Source organism: Haliotis rufescens, unplaced genomic scaffold (assembly GCF_023055435.1).
Source record: "Haliotis rufescens isolate VD_foot unplaced genomic scaffold, xgHalRufe1.0.p SCAF_7, whole genome shotgun sequence".
Lineage (NCBI taxonomy): Eukaryota > Metazoa > Mollusca > Gastropoda > Lepetellida > Haliotidae > Haliotis > Haliotis rufescens.
In genome coordinates, this window is record NW_025964361.1 from 47,836,676 (window position 1) to 47,857,677 (window position 21,002).

Genomic DNA, 21,002 nt, shown 5'->3' on the forward strand with positions numbered 1-21,002 from the left:
ATTCTACCTGAAAAAAGATTCAAGGACAAGCCGAATGGCGACCCATGCCCCTCTCGTGGCCATCTTTTGCAACTGGGCTCCGTCTAAGCGCAAACGAGCATGGCTAAAAGAATTGCCGACTCGTTGCAAAATCATTCATGTATATTTCCCCATATATTTATTTTCCAGATGCTATTTAAACACGTCGAGACTAACGGTATTATACAGCATGTTTGAACACATTTAGCTGTATGTTGGGTATACTTTTAGACGCAAGACATATGTAAATTTAAAGAAATATTCCTGAGAGAGTCTTTGTCTCAGGTACTTGGAAGTCATACGCGCAGTCTGTCTGGCTTGTCTTATTTTCGCACAAAACATTCATCGATAGGTGGACGACTCTTCTTGCAGGTTACGGAAAGGGGCGAGTGGTGGCGAATGCTGTCATGTTTAGTTACGCCTGAAGCCGCCGGAAGTGGAGAGTTGTCCGGGAAGACAACTTTGTCAATTTTTCCTATGGGGAGAACAATCCGCGAGATGTGAAGCTAATCGAAATATGGTGAGATCAATGATTTGTTATAATGTCCCTACAAAACATTACATAACTGAATGTATGTTAATATTGTCATTGCTATTTATTCTCTGTGTTTCTATTTATTCTCAAAGTACAGAAATGAGAATAATAAATATACAATGCAGACTAATATGGTGTTACGTTATTCTCTACCTGGGTTGTTCTATTATCTATCTAAGATGACAGGTGGCAACTTAGCTGTGCATCCATCTGGAAGTGTTTTAAGCTGTCTAACAAAATGGAGTTTACCACTAGACTCAAGATAACTCACCGACAAGAATTGGGAGGCGCAACTAAACCTGTTGTGAAATCATCACATACTTTGAGGTTTTGGACTACGAACTGGCTGCATGTAAGGGGTAGTGTTCCGTTGCTAAAATATTATATTATATAAGTTGATGGGAATCTATCCAGGAATTGGAGGCAATGATACAGTGGACGGGCACTCCACAACTGATTTATTCGAAGGTACAAGTCTCGTGACATTTACAATAGTCTCGCGAGACTTCATAGCAGTATGGGTATCGTCTCAAAAACGATTCACTCAATGGGTGTTGTCACACAAGGCATTACAGTCCGTTTACTGCAAAATCATTCAGATGAAATGCAAGATAGATATAAGTTCGAAAGCAAAAATTCGTCTTAACTGTTTCTGATGAAAGTTATTTAGTTCTCCATACCAACTTGCCACCATAATTTCAGACATTGTCATGAAGTAGAGAATGCGCAATAAACATAACAGCTGAAGGGCATCGCGGAGCACAGGGAGTCTCTAAACTTCTATTCTGAAATATTTTCATTGTCACTGTCACTGTCACTGTTACTGTCATCTGAAATAATAACTTGACCGACAGTTGCATGATCTAAACTATCTTTATTGCAATATGAAGCTTAAATTCCGATCTCAACTTTGTCGATGCACCCCATCCGACTAGCATTAACCATAAACGTGAAATTTCAAGGTTTTCAAATCATCTGTGAATTTCATCATGTACCGTATTGTAATGATATATTGAGCTCGTTTTGTTTATTTCCTATTTTGCAGTTAAATTAGCTGAAATTAGCTGAATAGCAATACCAAGAATATCATTAACATTGAACATATTTGACGGATTTTCATGATATATTCCGTTTAATATTTTTTTTTTTATCTAGGACCAATAACTACTACAGAAAGATACGCTTCTGATATAGACTTTTCATTTGACAGGATGTTATTACAGAAAACACAGCAGGAGGTTGGTCTAACACGTTGCGAATGTAGAGCTATTACGTTTACAGTACAGACCCCCTTGTGACAACAGGCATAAAGACACCAACAATTACATGAGGTTGTTTTTTTCTACCCTTCGTGACAATATCTGAATTATGCTGACGAGTTGGTATGGACGAATAAATAACTTTCATGCCATTTAGGTTGCTGCTTTCGAGTATACTATATTTATTTTGCTTTTCATCCGTACGATATTGCAGCAAACGGACTATACACAGAAGCCCTCCAGACGCCCAGATTTGTGGCTGCTTCTTCCATTTTACTCTGGCAGTTAGGAGGAAATGTCAGGAATTTGGACTGCAGGCATAATACAGATTTAATATATATTGTAGTAATTATCAAACAAATATAATAAATAGTAAATCAAATTTATACATTTTAAATGTAATAATAAATAATAATTCCTGTTTACTTCTAAATAGAGAACATGGGGAACGACTCCATACACAAGTTTGTTTAACGCCGCACTCAGCAATATTCCAGCTATATGACGGCGGTCTGTAAATAATCGAGTCTGGACCAGTGATTGACATCATGAGCATCGATCCACGCAATTTGGATACGATGACATGCTTCAACGAAGTCAGCAAACCTGACCACCCGATCGCCTCTTACGACAAGCATAGTCGCCTTTTACGGCAAGCATGGGCTGCTGAAGATCTTCACGGGTCACACAATCATGATGCCGCTCTTTCTCCTGGCATCAGACACCACCAGGATGTGTCAGCGGATCGTGTACCCGCCCATGGAAACGGTGTGAACTCACGAACTACTTTCACAGCCAATGGGTCGCACACACTACCTTCTCAGCCAGGTCAGTGTTGCAGCGAGAACCAACAAATTTGTTGAAGGTAATAGCAATACAAAATATAATAGTTATGATACGTTTTTATTGTGCTAGCTCACTGAGATACCATGCCGCAGTTTAACATGAATACCCTACTCAGACTCCGAGCCGACCAGTCCTTGTTTTAGCCCCTTAATGCCGAGCGCCATGCAGGGTAACAAGTACCATCGTAAAACGTCTTTTGGTACAACGCGGTCGAGGATAGAACCCCGGACCTTCTGCTCTCAGGAATAATAATAATAATGATAAAAAATAAATATATAAAAATTACACCAATTAATGTTTATTGTTTTCTTTCATGACAGGTTGGCACATAACAGACGAATTAATCAGAAGACTGGGGAGCAGACCCACGGCATTTACAGGCTAATCCCAGAGCTTTTCAGAAGGGCCAGTCTTCTTTCACTCCGGACCAGGAAGGTCGACTAAAAGCATATGTATGAAAGTCAGGCAGGACGAAATCTTTGACAATCAAAAATGGTGACCACTCCCTCGCCCAAATGCTAACATAATGCTCTGCTGTCCGTGGTCCAGTGTTGTAAAGAGAAAGTGACAATCAAAGATCTCGAACCAGTAGATAAAGCATGTTGGAGAATGTGACAAAGGTAACAATGATTTGGGGCCGACCCCTATAAATTGTCCCCGGAATTCTTGAAAAAAATAATTATGCTTCAAAATTGAAATTGTCTGCCACGAAAATTACATTGATGCAATGCGTTTTGACCAAAGAATACTTTGGCTCATAGTTTTAATTAAAAAAACATATCTGGTCTCAAACAAAATATTGGACCCGTGAAGATTCCGGGTTAGAATAGGTCTTCAGCAACCCATACTTGCCGTAAAAGGCCCCTATGCCGGGATCGGGTGGTCAGGCTCGCTGACTTGCTTGATACATGTCATCGATCCCAATTGAGTGGATCGATGTTCATGATGACAATCACTGGATTGTCTGGTCCAGACTCGATTATTTTACAGACCGCCGTCATATAGCTGGAATATTGCTGAGTGCGGCGTTAAACAACAAACAAACAAACAAAATATTGTGAATAGTGAAACATGGTGACAATGATGGTGAAGTATGGAGAACTCGAGCCAAAGAATAAACCATGAATAAAGCACATATACCCCTACATAATTCGTCCTCGTCTTTATCAGAAATTTGAGGTGCCGTTTTCGCTCAACAATCAGGGTGTACCCGTAGAAAACACACATACAGCGTCAACACAATTACTAAACTATACCACCGTATTAGAACACTGGTATTATACAGTAGACACACACATACAAGGTCAACCTAAATTCCAAATGAAGGAAATTAGCAACCTTTTAGAAATTGTTATGAAAGTTATCAGATATGTCCACATGATTTTTTCTTTGGAGATGTAGATAACGACGGTAAACATGCGGTAAAAAAATCAGGTTGAGTCATAGTCATGGTCACAGTTTGAATAGTTTGACAAGTTTGGACAAAACAGCCTTTTTCGCTTATTTTAGACGATTGAAGATCCAGGGTAAAACAGGTTTTCTGCAACCCATGCTTGCCTTAAGAGGGGACTAACGGGATCGGGTGGTCAGGCTCCTCGACGTGGTTGATGCATGTCATCGTATCCCAGTTGCGTGGATCGATGCTCATGATGTCAATCACTGGATTGTCTGGTCCAGACAAGATTATTTACAGACTGCGGTCATATAGCTGGAATATTGCTGAGTGCAGCGTTAAACAACAAACAAACCAACAAACATATTTTAGCCATTCTTGTGTACTTGAAAATGACAGAAGGAACCAACTTGGAAGTGTAAAATTATGTCAGTTGTCAACCATCTGAATATGTCTGATGTTTTTTTGTACTATTATTACAAAGTATTCTGTCAGATAAAAGTTGACATTTCCAATGGGCCAAAACGGGCCTTATCCTACCTCATTCTTTTGAGTGAGTGAGTATGGTTTTACGCTGCTTTTAGCAATATTCCACCAATATCTGGGCGGGGGACACCAGAAATAGGCTCCACACATTGTAGCCATGTCAGAATCGAAACTTCGGTGTGACAAGCGAACGCTTTAACCACAAGGCAACACGACCGCCCCCTTATGAATCTGTACACGAATGTATTCATAGTGTTGTCTATGAATACTGTTGTCTTGCATTTGTTGCATGACTATTCTGTGACACTGAGGTTAAATAAACCATTGCTTGGTAAAAGCAAAAACACTTAATTACATGGCCTCTTGGATCTGCTGTAACCTTGATCTCTCTGTGACACAGTCCTTGGAATACACCATTCTTTGTTCAGTCTATCATGTCACAACTTCGTAACACATGTATTCATGTTTAGCACAACATTAATAGGAGTCATCAGCAAATAGTGTATGCCTGGTATTATCCCACATATTCATGTACAAACATGGAATAGCTTTTGGAGGTTTTCTGAAAACTTGATCTTTTCACCAAACGATGTATAAAAATGGTTCATGTCTTAAAATCACCAGCTTATTACTGATGGTGAGACAATGACTGTATGACAAAATTGACCTATTGGATAAGTATTTAAACTAATTATTTACTAGTTTTGATCATTGAATTTGATCTATCTTTCATGAGGGAAAAATTTATGAAGGATTCATCAGTTTCTGTTCAAGTCATCCTCCGGAAATACAAACAAATCTAAGGTGTAGTCAAATGACAGAAAGGAGAACCATATCAGGTGTTGCTGGACTAGGACCAGGTGAGCTAAATATCTGAGGTATACAATAATGGTGTGCAGTCTTTCTGTCAGGATGTTTGATGCAAACTCTGAATACCCAAAAGTTCACAAGACATTTTTTCTAAATTAAATTGGCAAGTCTTGGAGTAGGTGCAGTGCTTTGATTGGCTGACTTTGCAGTTGTCATAGTAACCTCCAGTATGACTTTCGACCAGCGGTGACAGTGCCAAGTACACCACACTGTTGGCAGCTTGAATGGCATCCTGAAAAATACGAAATATTATTCTAAATTGTATATTAACAGTGAGTGACCTATTTGTTTGGGTAGTGACCATGGTGATGCTGGGATGTGTTTGGGTGAATAATTTGTTAGAAGCTGGAAACTCTGTTCAAGCATCTTTCAACATGGGGAGTGAGTGAGTATGGTTTTACGCTGTTTTTAGCAATATTCCAGCAATATCACAGCAGGGGATACCAGAAATGGGCTTCACACATTGTACCCATGTCGGGAATCGAACCTGCGTCTTCGCCATGACAAGCGAAAGCTTTAACCACTAGGCTACCTGATTGTCCTGTTTCTACATGGGATTGAAGGAGAAATAGTGTGAGATTGGATAAGTTTAAAAATTTACAATTTGAAGCTATAACAGGATTCACTTAAAGAAAAGAAGTGAAATAATTTGAATTGGTAACTCATAAGATTAACTATCATATCAATGATAAAGTATTGAAAGTGCATAAAGTAGATCAAGAAAGTGAGTGCAGAAATTTTGAATAATATTTACAAGACAAATGTATATAATGGACCCCTCAGAGTGAATGAGTGTTGTTTTATAAATCAGTCAGTAATATCCCAACTAATATCACTGCAGCCTGTACATAGTTAAGTAATATCTCAATAAAATCAGCTCCCATAGATCTGAGGACATCACATTACAGGTCACATCAGCATGGTACTCTGATTGGTCAGATGAAAGGTGTTCTGTCATGACCTGTAATGGCAAGTCCTCAGACCTTGGTGTAGCGGTAGAGAGCATTAAGATCTGATTTTAATGAAATTATTGTAGACCAGTAGAGTGAGTGGTTATTGTCTTGAACTTCTATTAGCAACATTTCAGCAATAAATGTATAAAGGTGGGGTACACCAGATATGGCCTTCGCACAATTTACCCATACAGCTTTCAGCATTTTAACCACTAGGCTTCCCCACCGCACACCTATAGGTCAAGACGGGAAGTGGCATGAGAATCTATCCTGAAATTACCTTGAAGAACAGATGGCGCATTATTTCCATGACCCACCGAACGGACCAGTGTATATTTTCATACAAATTCGTATTGACCACGCCAGGATGGAGACAGTTGGCAGTGACATTAGAGTTATCTCCCTTCAGCAACTGGCTGAGGATGTAGGTCGACATAATCACAGCAAGTTTGGAACTTGCATATGCCGAATGTGGGGAGTATTTGGATAAGCTTGTGTGGCTGAAAATATGGAGAAAAATAAGTCTCTATTAAAATGAATGTCTTGTCTCCACATAGTTACATGGCACAATTCTACATTTTACAGCTCTTGAATACAAGGCGTCCTAACTAGTAAATGAAGACGTGATGTTAACATGTTAACGTATCAACAGGTGGCAAATCTGGAATTTACATTGCCTGATGTTTACGTATGTCAACTTGTTGATCTAATCCAAGGTATATGAAGACATATGAACAGTCATACAGAATACAACTTGTAATAAGTAGGGAGTTGGACCAGGCAATGCAGTGATTGACATCATGAGCATTGATCTACCCAATGGGGATATGATAACATGCATCAACCAAGTCAGCAAGCCTGACCACCCAATCCCGTTAGTTGCCTCTTATGACAAGCATGGGTTGCTGAAGACTAATTATAAACTAGAAACCAGCATTGAACAGTATTTTTGGTTGTATAACAGCTTGACAGTTCTATGCAGGAGGAAAGCACTAACAGACACAGGGCACACAAGTCCCTTTTTAAGCATGTTATAGGAAATCTGGTGTAGTAAAAGAAAACAAATATACCATAATGACAAACTCATTCAGTGATGCATTTTTAAGAAAATTACACAATTACTGATTAATTCTAATTGCCAAAATGCATGTTCCTTTTCCAAACAACTGTAACCATGATAACCACACTTAGGTATGGTGCTAACAAACCAAGGATCATAATCAGGATGTATATACGGATTCGAACACATGAACAGCAAATCCTAGCATTGCAAAGGGACACAACTCTGCACCAGATTGGTAGATACATTGGATGCTGGAGACAGCAATGATCTGTGCTAGTCAGGCTTCATTCCTCCTCACCTTGGCTGGATGTCGGGGGCATCAGCAACCCAGTGTACAACAGAGGACACGTTGATGATGTGAGCACACCTGTCCGGTACACCTGAAGCTTTCATCTTGTTGAGCAGCAGCCAGGTGAGGTACAGGTGAGACAGGTAGTTCACCTGAAAGTGTGTCTCAAGTCCATCTTCAGTTTCACTGTACGGAACCAGCATGACACCAGCTGGGGAAGACATGATTATATGTATGTATAGGATATATAGGATGGGTCCAACTACACCATGCACACTCTGCCTTGATAATCGACTGCCTTGAATACACACAGGGTCGAATTCTTGTCTGCAAAGTTTAGCTAATGAATCCTATCAAATAATGTCTGAAAGCATCCATGCCATATACCAGGGTTCCCCCTAGACTCCAATATCTGAGAGTCACCTTGACTCAGCCTATGACTTTTTGGGAGTCAAAAATATTTTTTGAGAGTCAAATGTTTTATTGTTTGATTAATGAAATTTAAAGTGTTCACTGTTAATGTTACACTTAAAGTTAAGTATCTTTTAAATATTATATGTCTTTAGTTTAAGTTAACAAGTGCTAATTAATGTTCTCAGCTGATTGTACTACAGAGAAATAAAGGATAAATGAATGAAAAACAAAGTTTGTTGGTTTTATTTTTTCACAATCTTTAATTACTTCACAGCTCATGAAACAATTTACAGTGACACTAATACAGGATGAATAAATAACATCAGTCTCAACTGTGAGACATAATTTTTAATCATGGATGGTTATTAAAATACATTTCATGTCAGATTATAATTTAATACCACTAACTCATTTACATCTTTTATCTAGTTATCTTGTATTATCTATCAACAGTGAAGTTGAACTGAAGAATTGTGAACACTCGTAATATTTTCTGGTTGAATACAGTTTATTTGCAACAACAAACATGCCCAAAGCTTAACATTTCGTAAATACCATATTTATTCGTGTATAATACACACTCATGTATAATACGCACCCCTAATAATGGGCAATTAAATCCTGAAAAAAATATCTCTTGTGTATAATACGCACATACTTTTTTTCAGTCTCATTTCAGGCTGTCATGATCTGTCATCGGAAATAGCATAACAAATCCGAATTGAATTACCCAAGTTAATCCTGTTGTTACACTATCTGGTTATAAAAATGTGTTCTCTGTATATCTGACCTTATGTTTGTCATCTATTTTATTAATTTTATTTAAAATTTCATTCAATAATGTTTACCTAAATTTCGGCAAAAACATGTGTCCCTCCGATACTTACAACTTCCGTTTACCCCGTTCCATAGGTTCCGCTTAACCACATACTGTGACCGCGCCAAATCACATTATACACCGCAACAATGATAATATTTTCTTTTGTTTCATTTTTTAACGAGTCTACACATCTAGAAAAACATATGTCATGATTAACTTTGAGTGAGAAAATTTTAAGACGTTTGCATATATTGTCCTCGGAAAACGTTTATAAATCAAGTTCAGGTGACTAGTTGTAATATTTCATTCCAAAGCTGGTAAACAACAACATAGATATTTTGAAATTGCCTCAGTCATGACGCAGTCATTTATTTCTGGACGTATTTTTCCTTAACTGAGAGTCATATACGCAAGATTCTGCGTCAGGGGAAACCCTGATATACCTTACCCATTTGAGGTTCAGGGCATGAGAAATCACAAACAAGGTTTTGTTGACAAAAAAATCCCTTCTGAGAAAATATAAATGACTGCCTTAACAAACAAGGAGTTTATTCAAGGATGGTACCTTCCATTTGACATGAGTGAGGTGAGGGTTTAACGTTACAGTATATTGACCCCGAGCTGACCAGTCCTTGTTTTAGTCCCTTATATAACGCCAGGCAGGGTAACAACATTTATTACTGTCTTTTGGTATGATGCGGAGGGGGGTCGATGAGTGAGTAAATGAGTTGAGTTGGGTTTAACGCCGCTTTTAACAGTATTACAGTTATATCACGGTGTGTCAGGTTAATGTGGGAGGAAAGCCTAAAGTGATGCAGGTCTCAGACGTTTACCACTTCGGTGAAACCCACGAGCAGGGGTATGGTGCTGACAAACCTAGAAACATAATCAGGGTGAACCGGGATGTGAACCCACAATCAAAGGTTTCTGGCATGCCCAAGGGACACAACTCTGCACAGCGAATAGCGGCGCCTTAGACGACTGGGCCACCCGTCCCCCCTTCTATCTCTTGACCATGGTCTTGACATGATTGAAAAACAGATACAAAGATATACCTATGAAAAAATAATTATGGAAAAGAAGAAACAAGATCGAACACAAAGAGACTCGGCATGTGCATGTATCACAGTGAAGCAAGAGCGTGGCAACAGCAGATGATAACACAGTCAGATGCTTATACATTGAGAGCTGTAAGTTCTAAACAGCAGCTTTCAGTCTTCATGGCTGTGTGGAGTGTGTTCATACATCCCAAGGCTCAGACAGTGGGGTAGCTTTGTTGTTGGAGTAACCGCTTGTTACAGTTTGATGCCTACTTCTGGTGTCCCCCAGTGTATCCCAGTGTACACCAGTGTCCCCCAGTGGTTGGTGTGTTCAGTCTTAAAGACTGAGGTTGACTCCCTACAGGGGTAGCCCAGTGGTTGATGTGTTTAACCTTAACGAATGAGGTTGTTTCCCTACAGGGGTACATTGTATGAAGCCCATTCTTAGGTCCCAAACTATGACATGGTTTCAATACTGCCAGAATTGTGTAAAACCATACTGACTGACTCAGTAATCTGATCAATGTGACTGACACATACCATTGTTGATCAGGATGTGTAGGGGCAATCCTGTGTGCAGGAAGTTCTCGGCGAATGACCGGACAGATGTCAACGATGCTAGATCCAAGTGTAGAAACTGAACTGTAAAAGACACCATGTTAAACATTAGTACATCACTGGGTAGTCGCTTCAATCTAGACCAAGCACACAAAGAAATTGGCATTTCACAAATTTGAAAATTCAGCTAAACCAAAATGGAGCCTTTGAAGACCAGTGCTGCTTCATCTTTGATTGTCCTGGTTTAATAGCCACGTTTCTGCTATAATAAATTGTTTTGAGCCTAATTCAAGTGACAAAAAGCTAAAAACAAATTTGGGGGTGAGAGCAATTCTTTGTAAAGTTAAATTGTTTGATAGGCATTACTTAGAAGTTGAGGGGTGACAAGGTAGACACAATTTTATGGATAACAACTTCATTAATACTGTAAAAAGCGATGTTTCGGTATAGATCCTTATACTGTTGTATACATGGTATGTGTGTATGGACGTTTCGGTATAGATCCTTATACCTTTGTCAAGCAGGACTGACTTGACAACAGTATAAGGATCTATACCGAAACGTCGCTTTTTACAGTATTATAGAAGTTGTTATCCATAAACTTGTGTCTACCTATGTAAAGTTACTGATAAAAGGGACGGAGACATCCTCGTTAACTCCAGGGCTCACACTTCGGTAAACCTACTCTAACCCCTGGATCCATTCCCGTGTTAAGCCAAAAGTGCGACTCAATATGAATGCGACACCCTCTCCTCTCAAGCATCAGTGGATTTATATATAAAGAAAATGTCCCTTGTTAGGTTTACAGGAGAATCCTCACCTTAATCCAACCTTACATTAATCCATCACACACCAAACAACACCGCTTATTAGAGAGTAGAGTACTTCCGCTGAAACAATACATAGTGTTTTCCTGAAAACAACAGCTACTTTTTGTGTTTATTCTGTTGACTGGCATTAAGGAAGTTCAAAGGAAGAAAGTGAGGAGAAAGTGTCAACAAACTTGAAGGCGTGTGACAAAACAAAGGCTGTCGATCTAAAAATTAGTGTGCTGAAGCCTATCCATGAGCACTGACTCGTGTCGGCCTTTGACGCAGTCGCAAAGAATATAGACATTGTGTTGTGTGGGTGGCGTCTGCCTGGCCTTTCAGATGTGATCAGTGGTGACATAATGTGGAATACATAGTTGTTTGTTTTGTTTTGTATGTCTCAGTTGGTATTTCTGATATCCAATTGTTGATATAAATGCGATGTTTAATAATGCAAGCAAAGATCACTCGCATTTTTCATATTTAATTCACGCTCGCGTTAATTTCAAAATTTACAGTATTCATTACAATACAAGAACTTCATAAACACACCCTGTAAAGAGGGGGCTGCAGATATCATACATGCCCTACAACCATGAGTTGTTTTTATTCCAAAGTGTAAACTAAAATTGCTCGCATGCTTCATTGCACATGTTGCATGCAACACAAGCAATAGCATGTCAGTAAATGGATAGTGAAGGACATCCGTTAGCTCTGTTAACAGTCGTTAATACAGTTTTCTGTTATGTTCATTGTTTCTGGATATAAGCTTCGCTGATACATGCTGTATGCTGAAGATTAAATTAAATGAAAAGATTTATTGTATATCTGACCTCTTACTGTTGACAGTTCTGCTTTGATCTTTGCAATAGCATCATCGCCTTCCTGCTTATTCCTTCCAGCTGTGGAAATAATTAGGGGTGTCATCATACATCTCTCTATATAAATGTATCAGTAAATGTTTAAACTTTAATGCTTATAATATATCAATGCAATGTTAGGAATATCGATACTAAATTCCTTATTCACTCCCACAGTAATATTTACATTTGTAAGATTACCATGATTATGATGGACAATAAGCAGGCTGAAAATTCAAATTCAAACATTTAAATCTTAAATGGACATGATCAGCATTGAAAATATTTGTCATGATAAATTAAGCTGATTAATTGCAGGTCTAGGCCTATATAGAAATTTTCTATCTATATACATACAGAATAACTGGGCTGACAATGATCCAAACAGCCTCATTACCTATGAAAACATGGAGATTTTTCAGCGCTAATTTTCGGGCAACTTGATATCCAATGCCAGATGCTCCTCCTGTTACTATGGCAACCTGCCCGTCATGTGCATCTGTTAGGGTCACAAAATATGAAGTAATGGTAAATAAATATGTTAGCCTTGTTTCTGATATGTTTGCAGCATGTTGATTCAACGAAATTACAGCTTTATCACAACAAGAATTATGATGATGATGATGATAATATATATCATCAAAATAATATACCCTACCCCGACTAATATAGATGGCTGAAAGTAGCGTTACTCTCCATCACGTGTTTCACCTTGTTTCATTACCCACACTGGCCTCAGGCTTTTTTTCTATCAGACGTCTTAGAATGATACAATTTTCTCTATCCATGTTTGATTTCAGCCATTGGAACCCAGATTGGGGTGAGCTATGTGTAGTGGTATTATACATATAAATAATGCAGCATTGTCCCTATTCTCAACAAACAGAACACGAACAAAATTCTGGAAAAATTAACAGTAGGACATGGGCAATATTTTATGTCTCTTCGTCCAACCTGCCCTTGCATGAATAGCATCCTAAGCGAAAACGAAATAAACGGCCCTTGATAATATTAACTCATACCCTCAAACACTGGCACAACTGTTTTCTCTGTGAGTTCTTTAAGTAATGCGTATATTCCAATGAGGTAGAGTTTTAAGCAAGACCAGATATGCAGTACTAAAATTTGAAGCGAAATTCGTAGACTTTCTGCTTTCGACATTTCTCATCACTTTAGGATTACTTCCCCTTGCAAGCTTCCGGTTTGCAGACTCCACACACTGTGAATGTTATGCTGGGACTGTTAGGAGTTCCTGTTTTCCCCAACATCCATCTATTGTCTCTGAAATCAGAGACCATATAATAGACCTGGATCTATTGTATGATCTCTGCTGAAATGAACAGTTGATAAATTATAGTTATAAAATATAACAAAAGGAGGCCAGACACTTTCTTCATTTTAAGATACTGCAGTAATCTAGACTTGCCAAATATTATAGACTTGCATGGGCTGTATTGGATATACACTAGTTTCAGGGTCTGCGTGGCAGACAAGTGGTTGGTAACACTTGGTCTCTACAGATAAGAGGCCCTCCAAATCGATGTTGGTTGGTTGGTGGGTTTGTTGTTTAACTCCGCACTCAGCAATATTCCAGCTATATGACTGTAAATAATCGAGCCTGGACCAGACAATCCAATGATTGATATGAGCATCGATCCACGCAATCAACGAGCCTGACCACCCGATCACCGTTAGTCGCCTCTTACGACAAGCATAGTCGCCTTTAACGGCAAGCATGGGTTGCTGAAGATCTATTCTACCCCGGATCTTCACGGGTTTCCAAATCGATTTAATATGAGTGAGAAGTGTATTGCTTAAATCAGTTTCATATACACAGAAAGCTTGATATTTGTGCAAATCCTCCAAACAAATATATAGAAAGCTTTGAAAGCTATATACTTTCGAAAAGTCCTAAATTCCTGAATAGCAAAAGGCACAAGATCACTACTTGTCCGATTTGTATGCAATTGTGAGCTAAACTCCGGAAATGAACACAACTCTTCGAGTATGAACTGTGTCCGACTTGTTGCCTTCGAAACCAAACACACACAAAAAAATATTGCCGTATAGCAAAATGCCCAAGTTCAGTCGTTGCCTAATGTGTATACAAAGTTTCAAAATACACATCAGGCACATTATGGATTTTTTTGCCGGAAATGAATCCAACCTTCATTTCGATCTAAATCCACAGAAATCACAAACTTGAAAAAACCCTGAACAGCCAAATGCACTTTAAGCTCTTTACTGTTGTGTATACATAGTTATGTGTAATGCTGTTCTTTTTCGTAATTTGTCGTTAATCTGAGAATACACGCCGGTTCAACTGATGCAACGAAGAGACACCATGGAGATACATTTTGAAAAAAAAACCAGTGCAAAAATCCCAGCTGCTTCAAATACACACCGGGTCAAAGCTTTCCGAAAAGAATATAAGTACGACGCTTTATCGAGGAGTTATAAAAAAACCTTAACGATTGGCATCAACACAACGCCCCCTGTGATACAACATTAGATCAACTTGAGAGTACGTAATGTTCAGTAATTTTATTCAAACTTATTTACAAAATAGATGTCAACAATAATAACTGAAGTTATATTATGTATATGTTGAAGATAAGATCTTCAGTAGTCAGGAGTGGTGGGGTAACCTTGTGGTTAAAGCGTTCGCTCGATTCATTCCCCATATCATAGTTACAGTGTGAAACCCATTTCGGGTCCCCTCCCCAATCCCCTGTCGTGATGTTGCTGGAATGGTGGTAAAAGCCGCCTGAAAGCTAACGTATTCACATCCTTTCCAATAGTCATTGAAGCATACGTAAAATATATTCAGGATTGTCTTTCTTGCAAATACAAGCGACGAGACCCTATCCTTATTTATATGAATGAAATCGACCCTAAAAGCTGTAAGAAAATGAATGGCTCCCTCTCACTGTACAGCGAAATGACTAATGGAAATGCAGGCATACTGTAAGCTAGGCTTCCTAAAAAACTGTATTTGATATTTTTCATCAATAAACTATATATTTCAGGTTTAAACTAAAAGATATAAAACACAATTTTTACAATTTGATAAAGCATGTATTTTCCATTCAATTACCGAATTCCAGTTCATAATCCAAAATTATCATCGCCAAAGACTCTCCGCTTCAGGCGCCTGACACTATGGAATGAAGAGCGTACACGATTCATGAATAGCTACATAACCGATATTCGACAGTTGAGATACCTTTATACTTACCAAGTCAAGCGAAGGGTCAATGAGCTTCAGAGATGTTTTCGTTTGTTGAGGCACACCATGTGGTAATCCTGAGCATGGGCGGATACATCTTTTTTGAAAAGGGGGAGTGCACATTTAAGATCTATTTATTGTCTTTGGTGGTAATTTATACAGAAATAAAGAGTTTTTTTCGAAATAAAAAAAAAAGGGGGGGGGGGGGGGGGGGGGGGGGGGGGGGGGGGGGGTGCGCACCCCTGCACCACCCCTATGTATCCGCCCATGCTTAGTGTGGTTTAGTGTTTAGGTAATGTACTCTTAATGTAGGCCAACTAGTCACTTTTTTTAAAGATGTTACAACAATTTTATTTTTTAAAAAACCCACAACAACGTAAATCATATAATTCAGATAAATCATTGTTTTGTCCATAAGTGTACATGACCATTTTCCATTATCCTCAAAAGTGGAAATTTAATAAATGAAGAACCTTTTATGTTGTAAGCTATCGCAAAACAAACTCACAGCACGGCCAAAGAATAAATCCTTCAATTAATAATGTTGTTATTGACAATTAGATATACATCTAGCATCTTACATAATATGCCGCTAACTTAACTTACGGTTGCTTTTTTCCTATCCTAGATATGACGTTCCTTGTCCCAGATATGCCTATTCTGTACTGGATATGACTGTATCTTAGATTTCACAGTTTTTGTCCTAGATATGACTCTTTGTTTCCTAGATATAACTGTTTTTATCCTAGATATGACCCTTTGTTTCCTAGATATAACTGTTTTTGTCCCATATATGACTCTTTGTTTCCTACATATAACTCTTTTTGTCCTAGATATGACTCTTTGTTTCCTAGATATAACTGTTTGTGTCCTGGATATGACTGTGTTTATCCTAGATATGACTGTTTTCCCCCTAGATATGACTTTCTACCTTAAATATGACTGTTAGGTCTTAGGTAGGACTGTCCTTATCTTCTTTTGTTCTTATATTACCATGATGTGAATGTCATTATAAATATGACTCTATCTTCTGTATCTTAATAGTGAGTGAGTTTGGTTTTACGCCGCTTTAACAATATTCCAGCGATATCATGGCGGGGGACACCAGAAATGGGCTTCACACATAGTACCCATGTCGGGATTCGAACCCGGGTCTTCGGCGTGACGAGCGAACGCTTTAAACACTAGACTACCCGACCGCCCTCTGTATCTTAATAAGATTGCTTAGCCTAGATATGACTGTTTATCCTAGATATGACTTTTTTACCCTAGATATGACTGTCTTTCCCCTAGATATGACTGTTTATGCTACATATGACTGTCTTTACTCTAGATATATCTTTTCGTATCATAGATGCGACTGTCTTTATCCTAGATATGGATATATTTATCCTAGGTATGAATATCGTTATTGTAAATAAGTATATCTTCATACTAATCATACCTTTCCATCCTAAGTATGACCCTCTTTATCTTAGATAGGACAAAGATCTTTGCCCCAGATATGACCGGCCTTAGCCTGGATACGAGTTCGTCCTAGATATGGAGAATCATTAACATCAGCAATAACATACATAATTAACAAAACATTTTTCAACTTTGACAGGTAACGAGACGATGATGCATATACCAAGTGACAGGAAAGACAAAGGTTCTATTAATGATGTATGTTCTTACTGATCTTCACGATCGTACTCTGGAAACCAAATGTTCTTTGGGTTACATTTAAAATGTAGTTCTTACATAACATGTTATTTGAATCGAATATATTAATATTATTTAAAAAAAGAATTAATGTCCATATACCAATTAAATGACGTTACATATTCTATATATTGCTATGTTGGTTTCTCCAGATATGACTGTGTTTGTCGAAAATATGGCTACCCTTGTCCTAGATATGACTACCATTGTCTAAGGCAGACTGCCTCGTCCTAGACATGAATGTTTTTGTTTTCAAATGGAGGTTGCTCCTGTAAGATTGAGTTCAGGTTTGAGAGTATATATTTTCTTAACAAATCAAAACGTTTCATGGTCGACACAAATTTGATGCATTTGTGACCACAATGATGACCGATGCAATTCCCTGTTTGGACTTGTACCATATGTTCCCGTGTTTCATGTTCAGGTAAACACTTGACTTGCCTTTGCATGTGTTTGTGACGTGTACCAACGGTGGGGTAGGATAAGCTCACCGATTCGAGAACTCCTTGTATCATCACTGTTTGATAGTGATTCCATAGCAGCTGGTGCTGGCATAGAAAACACGATGTATGGTTTCTGAGGAGACGCGTTGTAGTGTTGTCTGTTGTTTATATACATACGTCACACTGACAACTGTAGACATGCCCCCCCCCCCCCCCCCCCCCCCACACACCTCACCCCCCTTGGGGCTGTCATTGTGAGCTGTATTTACTGCACTTGACCAGGTCAGACGGTCATACAGAATACACAGGTTGTTGACGCTCTAGATTTCAATCTCAACGGTGAAGCATTTGTGTCGTCCATTGTACAGAACGTTAGCCGCAGTGGCTTAGGGCATGCAGTCCAACAGAATTGCTAATACATACAAAGCAGGCCAACAGAAGAACTGATAATTATAACTGTGCCACTTCTCGCTACCTCTCCTATTTATGAAGTGTTTAAGGTCGATTTGCCGTCGAAGGGATGACAAATTTTAAGCATATAAATGAGAACCACAAATAACAATTCAGAAGCACAAAAATGCTGAATGCTGAGTTGCATGTTTCTTAGAAACAAGTGACAAAAGTCTTTCAAAATACCTTTCCTGAACACTCAACTGCTCATTCTAAATATTCTTTTCGCGCGTAATCTGTGTGAATGTACATGACGTTGACCTTTATTTTTATGAAAATGAAAGGAAATGTTTTGAAGTTAGATTCGATACTCCCCAGGGAGGAGAGAACGTACTTTTGTTTGTATTCTGATCCGTCGACCGGCAATTCAACTGCAAAATATTATCTGGTTAAGATTGTATGTTATACACGTCGTGATACAGGATAGTATCATAAAGTTCGATATTTGGATTTATGCAAAATGTGTAGACCGAGTTTTCCACAAACGCACAGCAATATTGAAGTCAGATCTCATAAATAAATACGCCAACAGTCATTTAAAAAGTTGTTTTCAAAAGCTTTTGTTCAGGGCTATACACCATTCAAGGCCTTAGTAAATCTTTCAAAACGTTTCATGGTCGACACACGTTTCAAATTTGAAGCATTTGTGACCACAATGATGACCGATGCAATTTCCTATTTGGACTTGTACCATATGTTCCCGTGTTTCATGTTCAGGTAAACACTTGACTTGCCTTTGCATGTTTTTGTGACATGTGCCAACGGTGGGGTAGGATAAGCTCACCGATTCGAGAACTCCTTTTAACGAAATGAATTTGTCAACCATACTCTGTACATCACATGCTTGATAACGGTGTTAGAACCTACACGTCGCTCCTAATTGTAATAAAGACGTTGTTCATCCATATATCTTATCCTTACTACGTAGATGTACGTATCATCTACGTAGATGTAAGTATAATCTACGTAGATCAAAGTTTTATCTACGTAGATGATAATGTGTTTTTTTTAGACTGTTGCACAAGTACGCTCCCATATGCATAAAAAATATACCCAAGATACAGTTACATGTGTTCAATCATACTGTATAATATCATAAGTCCCGATGCGTATTAAATAGCATCTAAATATATATGATATACGGGGGAAATATAGGTGAATCATTACGCAACGAGTTGACAATTCCTTAGCTTTGCGCGTTTGCGCTTAGACGGAACCCAGTCGCAAAAATGGCCTACGAGTCGCTATTCGGCTTGTCCCGGAAAAACACGAGTTGGTCACGAATGATTACACTTGGAGACATCATGCACGTGCTGTATCCTTTCGTCTTAGGTCCCGCAATTTCCTGTGAAGAGTTGCGTCCTTTGGGGTCGCCCATAACCCATGGTCGTTGTTTTGAATCCTGGCTCACTCTGATTATGTTTCTAGGTTTGTCAGCACCATACCTGTGCTCGTGGGTTTCACTATAGTGGTGAAAGTCTAAGACCTGTATCAATTAGGGCTTTCCTCCTGCGACAAGCAGACACGCCGTGATATAACTGGAATACTGTTTAACGTGGCGTTAAACCCACCTCACTCACTTATTTTTATTGATCGAATCACGTACAAATGATTTGGACTTTCTTGACAATACACTGGAAGATAATGAAATACGCTTCGCCACATTATTTAGTAATTGCTGATATTACTAAATAAAGAAAGATAAGAACCCTTTCTGGGGCCCTAGAGATGTTAATGTTAGGTACACCCAATCACGTAATACAAGTAATCAAGGATTCTCGCTTACATCACCATATAGGAGCGGTCGGGTAGTCTGGTGGTTAAAGCGTTCGCTCGTCACACCAGAGACCCGGGTTCGATTCCCGTCATGGGTATATTGTGTGAAGCCCATTTCTGGTGTCCCCGTCGTGATATTTCTGGAATATTGCTAAAGGCGGCGTAAAACCATACTCACTTCCTCAATCATCACCATATAATGTTATAATATTTCAATTGTCTCAAACAATGAAATAAAGTCATAGTAGATCACCATCACCACCTTCCCCTGGATGCAGTTGCATGTGATGATATACAATATTCAAATACAAAAGGGCAGAGCAACGTCATTGTTTGAAAGTGAGTGAGTGAGTGAGTATGGTTTTACGCCGCTTTTAGCAATATTCCAGCAATATCACGGCGGGGGACACCAGAAATGGGCTTCACACATTGTACCCATGTCGGGAATCGAACCCGGGTTTTCGGCGTGACGAGCGAACGCTAGACACGAAGACGCAGAAAGTTGGACACTGAATACATTATTGCATCTGACTTATTCAGGTTGGAGTACACTATTCAAATTATCCGTAAAGAAAACCGGCAAGAGAAAGTGTACAGCTTAAAATTGAATTTTATAAAACAAAATATAAACGTCATCAAAACGTTAGTCAGCTGAAAACAGCCGCCGAAACAATGCAAAAGCAAAGCCCAAGACACAACTTTTATATCTGTATCAAAAAACATGTACATCGCCATGGAATAACCATTTCTTGTTTGTTTTATTTTAGCTACCACCAAACAGGCGTATATATACTTTCTTATGCGGGGAAATTGAGCACTGTTATATGAGCAGGAACGCACTGTATCGGTGAATAAGTTGATTTGGATCTTGCCATGAACATTTTAGCTTGCATCATGGCCTACATTTATATCGGAGTAAACGAAGTTTGGAAGTTGATATGGTAGTTGTAATTGGTAGCAACAGTAAACACGCCTCTTTCATCTGTGTTTGAAGTACACTGATCACATACGTGAGCGATGGCAATCAACCATATCGGAGTGATCGGATATTGTCCTGTATTGAAATGGGTCTCATATCGGTGACTGGGTTCAATATGTTTGTCACGTGACTTCGGAGTGACATTTGTTGACCTTTATATCGTTGAGTTCTCATTGGTTAATCCAAATATGCGATCACATGATTGGTC

The 21,002-nt window shown here is 38.8% G+C and overlaps 1 protein-coding gene across 1 annotated transcript; it reads right to left on the reverse strand.

Moving 5' to 3' along the window:
• Window positions 1-4,295: 4,295 nt before the first annotated feature.
• Window positions 4,296-13,457, reverse strand: LOC124143697 (dehydrogenase/reductase SDR family member on chromosome X-like). Its single transcript, XM_046512753.2, has 7 exons — window positions 13,236-13,457; window positions 12,611-12,712; window positions 12,187-12,255; window positions 10,527-10,628; window positions 7,722-7,923; window positions 6,641-6,860; window positions 4,296-5,639 (listed from the first exon to the last, which is right to left on the reverse strand). Exons 1-7 carry the CDS (start codon window positions 13,372-13,374, stop codon window positions 5,445-5,447), a joined length of 1,029 nt encoding a protein of 342 aa, XP_046368709.1. The 5' UTR covers window positions 13,375-13,457; the 3' UTR covers window positions 4,296-5,444.
• Window positions 13,458-21,002: the final 7,545 nt, after the last annotated feature.